The sequence below is a fragment of the Nothobranchius furzeri genome, chromosome 2 (genome assembly GCF_043380555.1).
Source record: "Nothobranchius furzeri strain GRZ-AD chromosome 2, NfurGRZ-RIMD1, whole genome shotgun sequence".
Classification (NCBI taxonomy): Eukaryota; Metazoa; Chordata; class Actinopteri; order Cyprinodontiformes; family Nothobranchiidae; genus Nothobranchius; species Nothobranchius furzeri.
Window position 1 is genome coordinate 68,540,433 of NC_091742.1, and position 15,167 is coordinate 68,555,599.

A 15,167-nucleotide genomic window follows, 5' to 3' on the forward strand; every position below is an offset into this window, starting at 1 on the left:
ACAGCTGCTTGTGGCTTCAGAGCACCAGATTGCAGACCCCTGTAATAACAGTAGACTATTGTAATAACTAGCTGTGATAGTAGTACTATAATTAATACCTTAATGATAATTTAATTCAAGTACCCAGTGTTGGAATAAGTTGTATTGTTCGAGTGTGTCTGTTTCGTCATGATTACAGACGAATTGGGTCTTGGGAGCCTGGGCAGCCAGCAAGCGGCGCTCTTCAGTCCCAGTGCAGGTTGGAGAAAACATCCAACGCGAGGTTCGGGTTCCTGAACGCCCCATCTTTAAGCCCCACCAGAGCTCCGTTAGCTGCGGGACTTCAGAGGAACCTCCGGGAGCCTGTCTGGTCGTCGGGACCGCAGCCACTCCACACTCATGGAAATCATTATTTCAAGGTAAATCTCACCAGAGAAACTCGCTTTACATTATTTAGGAAGGATGTTATTTCGGCGTTCCCAAAAACCTTTTGTTCGTAGTCGCAAATTAAAGGAAAGATAACGAGACGTCTGAGTTATCGCGATGACTCTTGAGTTAAAAAGCTTTCACGGGTCTAATTCCACTCGTGAGACATCTTTTATGCACCGTGAGTCAAAAACGTGTGTGTTCGTGTACTTTATAAGCTATACAGGATCAAACTTCACCATTTCCCTCTCAGACAGCCTGTTGCTTCGCTCCGCAGATGAGGGAGGAGCTGAGAAAAGCGGATTGTCCCGAGTCACTTTGGCGACAACATTCAAAATATAAACAATCCTAGACTCTATTTACATGCAGTGGTGTACGATTTCTTTTAATTTCACGCATCAATAACACAATACAGCTTAATGTGACTCTGCTTTTATTGTTGACGGTAAATATTGCAGAAAACCTGCTGTTTATGGTGAGTTAAAGGAACCTCGGGTAAACCAGGAGTCACATACTCTTTAGCTATGGAGGAATAATTTCGTTTTTTATAATGTGTTTACATAAACACAGGTACACACTACTCAAAACACTTTTGAAGTTATTCTGTGACGTCAGAATAGAATATTATCCATCCACCCATCATCCATCTATCATCCATCTAACATTCATTCATCCAGGCATCATCCATCCATCCGTTATCCATCTAACATCCATCCACCCATCCATCAATCATCCATCTAACATCCATCCATCCACCCATCTAACATCTTTCCATCCATCCATTATCCATATAACATCCATCCATCCATCCATCAACATCCACCCATCCATTCGTCTAACATCCATCCATTCATCACCCACCCACCCACCCATCAGAATATATTATTATAATTACGTATTCAGTAAATAGTCTAAAAATCTTGGATTAATCAAAATTTCATGACAATACTTCAAAAGGCTGCATGGTGGCTCAGTGGTTAGCACTGTTGCCTCGCAGCACGAAGGTTGCAGGTTCGAAACTCGGCTGCAGCCTTTCTGCGTGGAGTTGCATGTTCTCCCCATGCATGCGTGGCTTTCCTCCGGGTACTCTAGTTTCCCCCACAGATCACAACATGCCCTATAAGTTATACATTGTTAGTCGCTTTGGATAAAAGCATCTGCTAAATGAATAAACATAAACATAACAACTCTGAAGATTTGTTTAAATGTCTACATTGCATTTAATAAAATTCTAAAATAGTTAACATCCTTTCAGGTTAAGGCAATAGTGGAAGAAGTACTTTATTAGTAAAAGTGCAGAATGGGTAAAAAAATTGCTTAAGTAAAAGTAGAAGTATTCAAAAACTTTTTAAAGTACACATTTTCAGATGTACATAAAAGTAAAAAAGTAAATTATCTCATTTTCAAATTGTATTTGTCCTCATTTTGCGGCTCTATTGAGTGATGCATGTTGCCGTAATTGGGGAGGCACGTGGCACCACAGCCATCAGGCTAACCTTTATCTAAAAACACCTGTAGCTACCAGCGTGGTCACCTCAGGTGCTGCAGAATGGGAAACCACAACGTTTTGCTGTTCGTCTGCAATTTCTCTGTGTTTATCAACGAATCTTTCACTGTTGGCTGGCTCCGTGTTTTTGTTAGAGATGTCACTGTGAACTGGGGCTCAATGCAGACCGATGATTTGCCGTGGCGATACCTGAAGGGGATTAAAGCCAAAAAAGAAAATAATTTGCTTTGAAGGCTGCTCGTCATGCAACTGTCTTTTCCAGCATGCTGAATTCCTGTATGCTAGGGCTGTAGCGAAGCCTCGACGACGTCGACGGCTCGATTCTAAAAATTTGTCGACGTCAGATCCGGAAGTCGACGCACAACGCCCACTTGTTGCATCCCCAGGAGTTTGTAAATAGAGGAGGAATCTGCCTGTTTTTCCTCTAGTTCGTCCTCTTCTCCGCCTTCACTAACATCTCCGCCAAATACCGAAGACCCGGAACAATGTCCGTCCACTACTGGATTCTTTTCCTGTTTTGCCCGCATTCGTCTCCCGGCAACGGACAACAACTTCCGGGGTCAGATGCGCTGCTTCGTGTCTACCGCAGATGTAGAAAATCACCTGGAGAGTTTCTCCCTTCATAAAGGAGCTTCTTTCAGACATTAGGAGAGCTGTTTTGGTGGTAGCAGTCTCTCCTCCGTGCTGGTCTGTTTGCTGCTGGGTGTTTTTGGTTTATTTAAACTTGGTAACTTGAACTTAACGTTGGTAAAGCTACTGTTAGCATCTTCGCTAACAGCTTCTTGCGTTTGGATAAGCTGTTACGTTTTGGTTTAGAGTTCATCTTTTTTTAGGTGCAGATCTCCCTTTTATTACATTTAGAGTGTTGTGGGTTTTTAGCCTGGCAAGCCAGACTAAATAAATGTATTATTTAGTCTGGCCATGCTCCATTGACGGCTCTCGGTTGTGGGGCGGGTTCTACCGTTGTCTTTCAAATGATCTCCGCATTCCACTGGACAATGAATGTGACATACTCTTGTTTCACTCTGTTGCATCATCCCACCCACCAGGCATATAGAGTGCCCTGATTGGCCTACAAAGCGGATACAGCTCTTTGATTTGTTCACTAAGCAGATAGAGCACTATGATTGGCCCACCATTAGGGACCAATCACAGCTCTTTATGTGTTTGAAACCCCTCTAGAGAGCTGTGATTGGCCAGCCAGAGTCCTGGCAGGAGCTGCTGAGGTTCCAGTGGAGCATGCCTAGACCATTCTTTGCAAAGCAAGAATTTGGTCTAGTTCACTAGGCTAGTGGGTTTTCGGTTTAGTGTAAAATATCACCTGAGTTTGGTTTAACCACCCAGTTTAGAGTTTGGACTTTTGGAGATCCTTATTTTGGTCCAGAACCCTGTAATCTTTGCCCAGTGGGACATCCCTACTTATTTGTACTTTGTTTTAATTCCCCACAGGCAGAATTAGTTTTATTATTCCCAACCTGTGGATGGAAAGATTTATGATTTTTGTTGTTGTAAATAAACCTGATCATCATTTTAACTTTTAAATCCCGTTATTGTCCCTTCCTTTTTGCACACGAGCCAAACTCCCCAGGAAGGATCGTAACACCACTCGCCTCACGCTCATAAGTGACCAAAACAAAGCAGCATGGAGACACTCCGTCTCCAACCACCTCTCAGGCAGCAGCCTGCACTCCCAAGTTCTACACGTCACCAGAACATAACCAGCCGCAACACAATAAAAGCAGTGTTATACAAAATGGAAGGCCTGTAGTGTTTATTCTCTTACAGTAAGAATTAATCAATTTGTTTGAGGAATTTATTTGAGATTTTTTGGTTTTTGTTAATTGTGCAATAGAAAAATAATCATTAGATTAATTTTCTAAATAGTCATTAGAATAATCGACTATTCGATAAAATAATCGTCAGAATAATCGTTTTAAAAATAATCGTTTACCCCCAGCCCTACTGTATGCACACATTACATGGGTCTGTTACACTGCCTTCACTGTCTGGATTCAAATAAGAACATAATACAGACATTTTCACTAGACAAACCCTCATCTGTTGTTTTCTAGTTGCAAATGAATGCCATAAATTCTGGGGGATTTATCGTATTTTAAAGTTTAGCTTTAGCCTCTTAAATAATGTTCAATCCAACACTAAGGGTGACTGAAATGTAAAAATAAAAACATTTTCACTTTAGTTTTTGTAGATTTTTAACTACAGATTTAGTTTGCTATTTTGAAAATTGCTGAACTGTGAAATAAAACGATTATTTTAAAATTAGGGCTGGGACTTGATTAAAAATTTTAATCTAATTAATTACAGGCTTTGTAATTAATCTAAATTAATCGCATTTTAATCGTTCAGGAAAATGTGCTCTCAAAGTAAAACTTTTAATTAAAATTATGAGACAGAATCAAACATTAGACATGGTTATTACTGTAAACTAAAGCTTTTAATTAAAAAAATGCATTTTATTTATTCAAAGGGTTCCTGAGCCTTTAAATAGTCTCTCTGTCTAGTTGAATGACTGAAATAAATTTGACTTTGCACCAGATTCTAACTTTTCCAGTTTCACTTGTTTGTATAATTGGGAGTTTTTATTAGCATTTCTACTCATAATGCAGTAAAAACACACATAAATAATAATCCTTCTAAATGAAAGTAGAACAGGCACAAATATGATCTAGGACTTAAATGTACTAACTTTTAACACCAGAGCAGGCGTGGCATATTCTGAGAATAATCAGGAACACTAACTGGTTCCAGTTGGATGACTGGAGGATGATGGGAAGATAAAAGATCATGGCGAGGAAATAATGATCTGATGAACAGGTGAGCGGACCTTCCTTACATGGGAAGTCCTGATGTCACATTAAGAAGGGGGTGCTGCAGACCCGCAGATTCACGCCTGCTGCAGCGAGTCTGGTGTGATCTCCAGCCTGATCACAACTTCCTCGTTCCTTGCTGCCCCTGATACACTTAAGCATCCGCCCCTTAGCTGATGACAGCTTCAACGCACCTCGCTGCTTAATGATAGTAATGCATGTGATGATGTTTAGACAGTGACTCGTCTCAGAAACATATAATTCACCGGCAGAATTGTTTAGAAAATCATCAGACAAGTTTCAGAGTGTTTCTGTTTTAACTTAAACTTCTGTTTTCAACTTTAAGACACGTTGTCTGTGATTGTTTACAGAGTAGTGAGAACACGGAGCGTTCTCCCAGCGGCAGCCAGGTGCCTCTCGTTTGTCTGACTACTTTCATAAACTACTGTTAGGGCAAAGAATTATTCTGTCTGGTGCTTTCAGCGCTGCACAGATGTTACGTAAATGTTAAAAAATATAGCTTACCGCAACTTTTGTAAAGTTTCCGGTGCCACCGGGCAGCCGCAGCAGAGACGATCTCTGAAAAATGTCCACGACACGGACTCCGTTGTTGTCTGGAAGTTTTTTTTTCCAAGTTAAGAAAAGAGGCGGACGTGTTTCCTAAATCCTGCATCAGTCCAAGCAAGGCAACTTCTTTCTGTTTTTATTCCGTTTTAGTAGCCATTAGCACTGCGCATTGTTGTGTGCGTCAGTGATATTCAGTCTACGAGGAAATTGTGCAATGACAAAGGTTCCACCGTGCTTGAAATGCAAGCTGCGATTAAATGCGTTAATTTTTTTAACGCGTTATTTTTTTCTAATTAATTAATTGTAATTAACGCGTTAAAGTCCCGGCCCTACTTAAAACATAAAACAAAAGAAATATTTTCAGGCATTTAGGCCAGATAACATCCACCAAGTTTAACTACTCTGAGGACATTTTACCCACATACAACTAAAGTTACCAGTGCAGGTATCTACTCAAGTCTTGAAATAAGTGTCGGGGAACACTTTACAATAAGGGTCCCTTTATTAACGTTACTTAGTGCATTATTAAGCATTAATAAACTGATTAAGTATTAACAACCGCTTAACCAAATTATGTAATGCATTACCAAGCAGACATCTCCCCTTGCCCTTTGTCCTAACCTTAAGGACACTAAATAGTTAACAATAACGGTTACTATAACACAGGGAGTCTTTGTCTATTAATGCTTAATAATGCACTAACCAACATTAATAAAGGGACCCTTATTGTAAAGTGTTACCAGATGCCACTAATAAAATCTGAGTAAGTTACTTACGTATTTTGGTTATAAAATGACAAGCAGAAAACTTGTTTTTCCTACTAAAGTCCTAACTTTTTCAAACTGCTTGCTGTGTTGTGATTGCTGTTTCTTTTTTGTTGCTACTCCAACACAGTTCTTACTCACTCACACATGATACAAACAATCCATTATGAATCAAACATACCCTCATGCTTCAACATGAAGTGCTCACCACAAACTATTTTGAGACTTTTTAAAGATTTTCAATTGTTGGGCCGATCTCCATTTACCCGTGTGGTCTCTGTGAGTCATGATCTGCTTGTAACCAAACCACTTCTTAGGTTAGTTATGGCATTCCCTCTGTGGGAGTTGTCATCACTCCTCAACAGGATTTGTCAAAAGTCAACAGCAGCAATAGCCTTCAGAAATGAGGTAGAAGAAGGAAAACATCCAAGCAAAAGGACTAATAGTCATTATGTGGTCATATGCTACCCAAAATGCCTTGCAAGAATCTTTGCCATGTTGTTAGAGGTCCAAAGACATCAAAACTTCCTGAGAAAAGTGCTAAAAGTAGATATTTAGAGTATATTTTGATAATCTAGACATAAGTAAGACAGTATGTAGGTAAATGGACATCAATATAAAATTATTTTGTTTTTCTCAAATTGATTTGAGTTAAACAATTTAATTTTTAAGCTAAAACATTATATTGTGTTTTAAAATGTTATCTAAATGTGTAGGGTTTTATTTTGCTATGACATTTATATACGTCAGCTAAACGTTTTATGGTAAATTGTATATACTAAAGAGTGAAAGCTTTGAGCTCATAAAACATAAACTGGAACACCAGTGGTGTGTTTGCACCTCCAATACCATACCATACCATTTTATTTATAAAGCGCATTCAACAAGGCATTACAACCAAACAAGGCGCTGTACACTAAAAATGTTAGTTAATTAAACCAGCGTCAGACAGTCATGTAGAACAGAGATAAAAGATAAAAAGGAAAAACAACAAAATTTAAATGGTAAATGGCCTGTATTTGATATAGTGCCTTCTAGAGTCCTGGAACCCCCCAAGGCGCTTTACAACACAATCAGTCATTCACACACACATTCACACACTGGTGGGGATGAGCGACAATGTAGCCACAGCTGCCCTGGGGCGCACTGACAGAGGCGAGGCTGCCGAGCACTGGCGCCACCGGTCCCTCCGACCACCACCAGCAGGCAACGTGGGTTAAGTGTCTTGCCCAAGGACACAACGACAGCGACAGACTGAGTGGGGCTCGAACCTGCAACCTTCCGATTACGGGGCGAGCACTTAACTCCTGTGCCACCGTCGCCCTAGAACTAACAGCTAAAAATCAATAAAACACAGGGAGAATATAAAAATAAGAAAAACATTTAAAAAAAGAACCCCAATAATACGGAAATTGATATTGTGCATTCCATTTTTAAACAATGTAGTTGTAAGTGAGGTTCATAATAATACCATGATATGGTTGTTATGGTTACTTGGCATCTCAGTGTGAAGAGCCCTGATGCTGTATGGGCTTAAATAAGGGCCAAAATGTTTGTGTAGTTAAAAGAAAAATTTGAAATTGAAAATATGTAAACTGAAAGCAAAAGTCACATTTTTAGAGTGAACTTTGAAAAAGAAAGACTTGGATTGAAAATAAAATCAAACGTTTGGAATATTTGTAAGAACTGAAACCCCAATGATATTTTTATTTAGAATTTTTCTGAGTAAACTTTACTAAAGAATTTTCAGTAATTTTTTTTAATTATTGTTTTTTTTTTAAATCCATTCAGTCTCAGATTAAATTTTTTCACATTCAGATCCTTTAAATTAATGTACAAAAAAATTCTTCAGGTTCAGATTTTTTCTTTCAGCTTCAGATTTTTTTTTTCACTTTCGGATCTGTATTTTTCAGTTACAGACTTTTGGCCCTGTTTTGGCCTGGTGGGCGTGGCTACACAGAGAGGGGCGGGGAATCATGAGTGACAGCAGGACGCTGGAGGCTGAAGACGGCCCATTTTTCATGTTGCCTTCAGGAAACCTGGGAATAAACACAATTTATCAAACACCTCCTGCACTGTATTATTTGATAATGGTTAGATAACATGTCATGCATAACTGCTTAAACTCAGTTACTAAAGCTCTTTCAATCAGTAACCTGCACTGTATTATTTGATAATGGTTAGATAACATGTCATGCATAACTGCTTAAACTCAGTTACTAAAGCTCTTTCAATCAGTAATGTGTACAAATTACACAGTGACTGATCAATTATGAGAAGTTTTCCCAACTACTACGTGAGAAGTGATCATTTCCCATGCTCTCAAAGTAGCATACGTGGGTGCTGCTGTTGTGCCTCAGGGAACGATGGCGTCGTCATCCAACAACACTGCTGGTGCGAACAGTCAGGTGAGTGTTTAAGTTTGGAAAAGTTACACTGCAGTCTGTGAATGCTAAGAATTTACGAAGTGGCTATTGTTACGGTTAAAAGTAAGATTCATTTTCGGCTATTCTGTTTTTTTATTTAATTTTCATGGTGAAATCAGTAGCAGTTTTAGGCACGGTCAGACAGGGCAGTTGTCCGGGGCGGCATTTTTTCATGACACAAAAGGGCAAGCGCTGAGTAAAAAAATAAAAAGAAAGAAATCTGCGCCGCACCGAGGTTTATATTCAATCTGTCATATCACAGAGTCTGGATTGGAAACAGCAAGTTGGCGCCCCCTGCAGCTGCAGGCGCTCCTGCTGACTGAGAGGGTTCAGGTGGGTGTACCGTGTGTGTATGAAGAAGAGGAAGGGGAGGGGCGCGGTGGGGGAATTCACCTCTGGGTCTTTCCCAGGCCCCCACAATGCGGCTGGTGGTTTTAGCTTTTTCATGTTCATCTCTTCTGTTTGGCTCTTGACTCAATAAGTTTCCTTTAGTCAGGACTAAACAATTTGACCTGGGTGGGTGACCACAAAATCGTTTTGTTTTTCCTTTTTTTATTCGGCCATTTCACACAATTCAGAAAAACCTGAAAGAATGATAGGCCTGTGTTTATGATATTATGAATGAAACGTGTGTTAAATGGAAGAACATCAAGATGTGATTGACTTTAGCCATGTTAATACAGTTGATTCAGCCCCTACCCGCTCATTTCATTTGGGAAAGACCCAGAGGTGAATTCCCCCGCCGCGCCCCTCCCCTTCCTCTTCTTCATACACACACAGTGCACCTGAACCCTCTCAGTCAGCAGGAGCGCCTGCAGCTGCAGGGGGCGCCAACTTGTTGTTTCCAATCCAGACTCTGTGATATGACAGATAGAATAGAAAACCTCGGTGCGGCACAGATTTCTTTCTTTTTAATTTTTTTACTCAGCGCTTGTGCGTCCCTTTTGTGTCATGAAAAAATGCCGCCCCGGACAACTTCCCTGTCTGTCCGTGCCTAACTTCTACTACTTCTAACGTAGTAGTTGGGAAAACTTCTCATAATTGATCAGTCACTGCGTAATTTGTACACATTACTGATTGAAAGAGCTTTAGTAACTGAGTTTAAGCAGTTATGCATGACATGTTATCTAACCATTATCAAATAATACAGTGCAGGAGGTGTTTGATAAATTGTGTTTATTCCCAGGTTTCCTGAAGGCAACATGAAAAATGGGCCGTCTTCAGCCTCCAGCGTCCTGCTGTCACTCATGATTCCCCGCCCCTCTCTGTGTAGCCATGCCCACCAGGCCAAAACAGGGCCAAAAGTCTGTAACTGAAAAATACAGATCCGAAAGTGAAAAAAAAATCTGAAGCTGAAAGAAAAATCTGAACCTGAAGAAATTTTTTGTACATTAATTAAAAAGATCTGAATGTGAAAAAAATGTAATCTGAGACTGAATGGATTTTTAAAAAAACAATAATTAAAAAAAAATTACTGAAAATTCTTTAGTAAAGTTTACTCAGAAAAATTCTAAATAAAAATACCATTGGGGTTTCAGTTCTTACAAATATTCCAAACGTTTGATTTTATTTTAAATCCAAGTCTTTCTTTTTCAAAGTTCACTCTAAAAATGTGACTTTTGCTTTCAGTTTACATATTTTCAATTTCAAATTTTTCTTTTAACTACAACAACATTATGGCCCTTATTTAAGCCCATAATGCTGTAGGTTGACTATTTCTTGATCATGTATGTTTTGAGGAACTGTTTTATCCATGGCTAATGCTGGTTTCAACATTTAGAAAACAGTTAATAATGAACTGATTTAAGAAGTTTTTAGGGTGTTTTTGTGACGTAAAAAAGTTTTCTCAGCCCTGAACCTTACATATGTGGTATTTGAGCTCCTTTCAATACATATCCAGCTGTAGTCACTCGCAAACACTTACAGCAAAATCATGAATCGTACGCTGACAATATTACAAAAGAATGGTACTCCTAGTTTCCAAATAATTGATAAGCCACATGCTTGCACACGATTACACAATATAAGAGAATGTTCTGTTGGGAAGGGAAATATTAATATTAATACTAATGCACACCAGTAACAGTGTTGAATGAATTTGCACACTCAATATATTTTAAAGCCCAGAGCCCACTGATGAATGTAGTACCAGGAATTTATAATACTTTGCAGTAATTCATCTGTAAAATGATTGGTCTAATATAAAAGGAGCTAACGGACTACAATGGAAGTGTTCTTGAACAGAATGTTTATTAGGATGTATTCTGAAGAGATAAACATTATCCAGACTGAGGAGGTGAATTTGTTTTTGAGTGTTTGGGAAGTTTTTGTTCCCACTTCCTGTTTTCTGTTTACCCTCTGGAAGTGACAAACATGTGTGAATTGTTCCCCCCTTGGTCAGTCATTTAATTGCTAATTTATTGTAATGGTTATTTTCAGGCCTTGAAAAAGGAGAAGAATTCAAGTTCCCTCGAGGGTCTGAAAATGATAGAAACAATGGGTAAGTTGTGTTTTTTATCTATATTTAATATTTTCAATGATTCATAGTTCAAAACTGCAGTGGCCACGACCCATACACAGATCTCAGTCATGGGGTATAATCTATGATTGTCTTTCAAACTGTCTCCACATGCTATTGGACAATGAGCAACGTGACATACTCACCACTACGGATGTCAGTCAACAGGCGGTCCTCCATACACTGTCGAAGAAGACACAAATACACCCTTTTTCTAAATAAAGCACTTAAGTACCTCTATCTGCTCTTGTCTAAAAAAAGCCCAAGTCTACAAAGGCCAAAGTTGATGCTAAAGCTGTTTGAAACAAGCCAAAGCGATCTTAGTTGTACCTCTCCATCACATCATCCTGCCCACCAAACCAATACAGCACCGTGATTGGCATAACACTACACTGATTGGACCAATGGAAGACCTGCTCAGACTTCAATGAAGCATGGCTAGACTAACATGGAGAAGAAAGTAATTTTGCTTTGACTACTGTCTGTCTAGATTTCTAGGCTACCAAAATAAAGCTCCAGCTAGAGCTGTAGCGAAGCGTCGATGATGTCAACGGCTCGATTCTAAAAAGTCATCGACGTCAGATCCGGTAGTCGACGCACCACGCCCACTTGTTGCATCCCCAGGAGTTTGTAAATAGAGGAGGAATCTGCCTATTTTTCCTCTAGTTCGCCCTCTTCTCCGCCTTCACTAACATCTCCACCAAATACCGAAGACCCGGAACAATGTCCGTCCGCTACTAGATTCCTTTCCTGTTTTGCCCACCTTCGTCTCCTGGCAATGGACAACAACTTCCGGGGTCAGATGCGCTGCTTTGTCTGTATTGCAGATGTAGAAAATCACCGGGAGCGTTTCTCCCTTCATAAAGGAGCTTCTATCAGACATTAGGAGAGCTGTTTTGGTGGTAGCGGTCTCTCCTCCGTGCTGGCCTGTTTGCTGGGTGCTTTTGGTTTATTTAGGTAACTTGAACTTAACGTTGGTAAAGCTACTGTTAGCATTTTCGCTAACAGCTTCTTGCGTTTGGATAAGTTGTTACGTTTTGGTTTAGAGTTCATCTTTTTTGTGGTGCAGATCTCCCTTTTATTACATTTAGAGTGTCGTGGGTTTTCGGTTTAGTTTAAAATATCACCTTGAGTTTGGTTTAACCACCCAGTTTAGAGTTTGGACCTTTGGAGATCCTCATTTTGGTCCAGAACCCAGTAATCTTTGCCCAGTGGGACATCCCTAGTTATTTGTACTTTTGTTTTAATTCCCCACAGGCAGAATTAGTTTTATTATTCCCAACCTGTGGATGGAAAGATTTATGTTTTTTTGTTGTTGTATATAAACCTGATCATCATTTTAACTTTTAAATCCCGTGTTATTGTCCCTTAATTCTTTTTTGCACACGAGCCAAACTCCCCAGGAAGAGTCGTAACACCACTCACCTCACACACATAAGTGACCAAAACAAAGCAGCATGGAGACACTCCATCTTCTACCACCTGTCAGGCAGCAGCCTGCACTCCCAAGTTCTACACGTCACCAGAACATAACCAACCAACACAATAAAAGCAGTGTTACAAAATGGAAGGCCCATACTGTTTATTCTCTTACAGTAACAATTTATCAATATTTTGAGGAATTTATTTGAGATTTTCTGGTTTTTGTTAATTGTGCAATAGAAAAATAATCGCTAGATTAATCGCCTAAATAGTCATTAGAATAGTCGACTATTCGATAAAATAATCGTCAGAATAATCGTTTTAAAAATAATCGTTTACCCCCAGCCCTAGCTCCAGCCCACATCGTAAGACATATCTAAAATATAAAAATCATGTAATCAAGAAATTAATCTCACCAATAATCTGGAAGAATAATATTTATTCGCCTTGTTTTGGGACTAAACTGTGTTTAAGATATTCAAGTGCAAATGAAATGCACAAGGGCTACATGTCACGGTCTGATAGAACTCTTCATTATCCACACTGAAGCAATGGCAATGAAAATGACAGTTACGTGCACAGAACCAGTAGCAAGAAGAAACAAAATATGCTGAGGCTCAAGTGTTATTGGCCTGTTTGCAGTCTTTGTTGAAACAACCAGGCTCCTCAGTTTGAAAACAAAGAAAAAAAAGAAGAGAAAAGAAAAGAAACAAATGCTATGGACCATGTGTATGGCCTGTTAGGTGTTAGTCATGGTTGGCTAGCTTCAGAAATTGCTTCATTTTTGCCCAGAAGATGTGTGGGTTGCCCCTTCCTCACTAACAAGTCACTCTGGACTTGCTTGATTGTGAGGGGGCTTATGTAGGGTCCAGCAAGCAAACAGTGAAGGGCTGGCTTGTCTTATCTCTTCTTGCTGATAGCTACTCCCGTTCAAGCCACCATTGACCCTAACAGCCAGAAAAGGAAACAGGCTTTTCTGAAAACAAACAGAGCAGTGAAAATTGAGTTTTTACTATAGAGCAAAACCTGATTTTGATACGGTAAGGTCTGTTGAGCACCAATCAGCCTTAGCTAAGCTTTGGTTGTGATATGTAGCTCCCTTCCCTCGGGGAGTTTCATTCACAAATCGTTGTTAAACATAAAAAAACCAAACTGTCACGAAATGCTGTGCGTTCAAATAAAGCATGACATTCAAGATATTAAAAAGTATGCATGAAATCATGTCAATTTCCCTCCCAGCTTCACAATCTCTCTTCTAATGAAGTCCTGTCTCTCCCACGCCTGCTGCTTTCCCCCGGCCGGCACTGTCACTGAAATATGCGACGGCTCGCAGATACACAGCGTGCCTTGCAGGCGGTGGAGCGTCTCCAGGCCAAACTGAAGGAGCGGGGGGAGGTGCCCACTGAGGAGAAGCTCAGCCTGCTGAAATCAGTGCTTCAAAGCCCTCTCTTCCACCAGATCCTGGCCTTGCAGAAGTCTGTCCAGCACCTCAGAGACCAGGTTTGAACTAATAACATCTGAGGCTTGGCCCTCATTTCTTACTGTCTGGTTTTACTACAATGCTTTATGTTACTTTAGAATTAATTAGTTCATAGTTAGTCAATGGCAGTAATCTAAAACGGTTTCATGACATTAGCAGTACCAGCAAGAACAGTTTTTATGACACCTGTGGACATTCTGAGGCTAAACATTAGTAAATCACTGAATGATTGAAACATTGTTTGCATAAATGGAAATTTAACCCCATTTCGAGGGAGTTTATTAAGAACTTGATGGTCACTCAACAAGACCATCAATTTCTGTCTCTAACCAATATAATTTTTCACATGTCAATAAATTTGGTAATAAAAAATAAAAAGATGTGTGTAGGTTGGCAATGTTCATGTCCCTTTAACCCTTTAAGGTTCCTTAAAAAAAGCTCAACTGGGGACCCTCGCACAAAAAAAAAATGCATTTTAGCAAAATGTATAATAAAAAAATATAATATTTCTAAAGTCAAAACATTTTTTCACAGATTCTTTCCTTAGCTTCAGTCCTATCCAAACATAGTAAAATAATTGAGTGTTTTTGAGATTTTACCTCTTTAGTGTCATGTTTTGTCAAAAAAAATCAACAGTATAAAAAAATAAATTATTTTGTGTGTGTTATGTCCACATCACTTCTTTTGGGGCTGAATTGTGAGGGCTTTGGAGAGTCACAAATGAGCAAAAAAATACTTTGGTTCTCTTTGTATTTTATGTGTAGTGTCAGATATTCATAAAAACTCACATTCAGGTCCCTCACACGGAAAAATGCATTTCAGCAAAATGTTTAATAAAATTTATATAATATTTCAAAAGTTCTATTTATTTTTACACACAGATTTTTCCTTAGCTTCGGTCCTCACAAAACAAAATAAAATTAAGTGTTTTTGAGATTTAACCCCTTTAGTGCCATTTTTTGTCAAAAATAAACTTTATAAGAAATTAAAACCTAAATAATTTTTTGTGTGTTACGGCCAAATGACTTCTATTGGGGGTGAATTGTGAGGGCTCTAGAGAGTCACAAATGAGCACTAATATATACATATATATATATATATATATATATATATATATATATATATATATATATATATATATATATATATATACACACACACATATATATATATGTGTGTGTGTGTGTATTTTATGTGTAGTGTCGGAAATTCAGAAAAACTCACGTTCAGGTCCCTTGCACAGAAAAAGG

The 15,167-nt window shown here is 39.1% G+C and overlaps 1 protein-coding gene across 3 annotated transcripts in view; it reads left to right on the forward strand.

Annotated features, from left to right (window-relative positions):
• Nucleotides 1–272: 272 nt before the first annotated feature.
• Nucleotides 273–15,167, forward strand: part of LOC107377408 (multiple PDZ domain protein) — a 91,885-nt gene continuing 76,990 nt past the window's right edge. For all 3 annotated transcript variants that reach the window (XM_070547698.1, XM_070547703.1, XM_070547708.1), the window contains exons 1-3: nt 273–398; nt 10,937–10,997; nt 13,771–13,937. In XM_070547698.1, the coding sequence (XP_070403799.1) occupies nt 10,982–10,997; nt 13,771–13,937 (183 nt within the window). In that variant the 5' untranslated portion in view covers nt 273–398; nt 10,937–10,981. The remainder of the gene's footprint in view (nt 399–10,936; nt 10,998–13,770; nt 13,938–15,167) is intronic.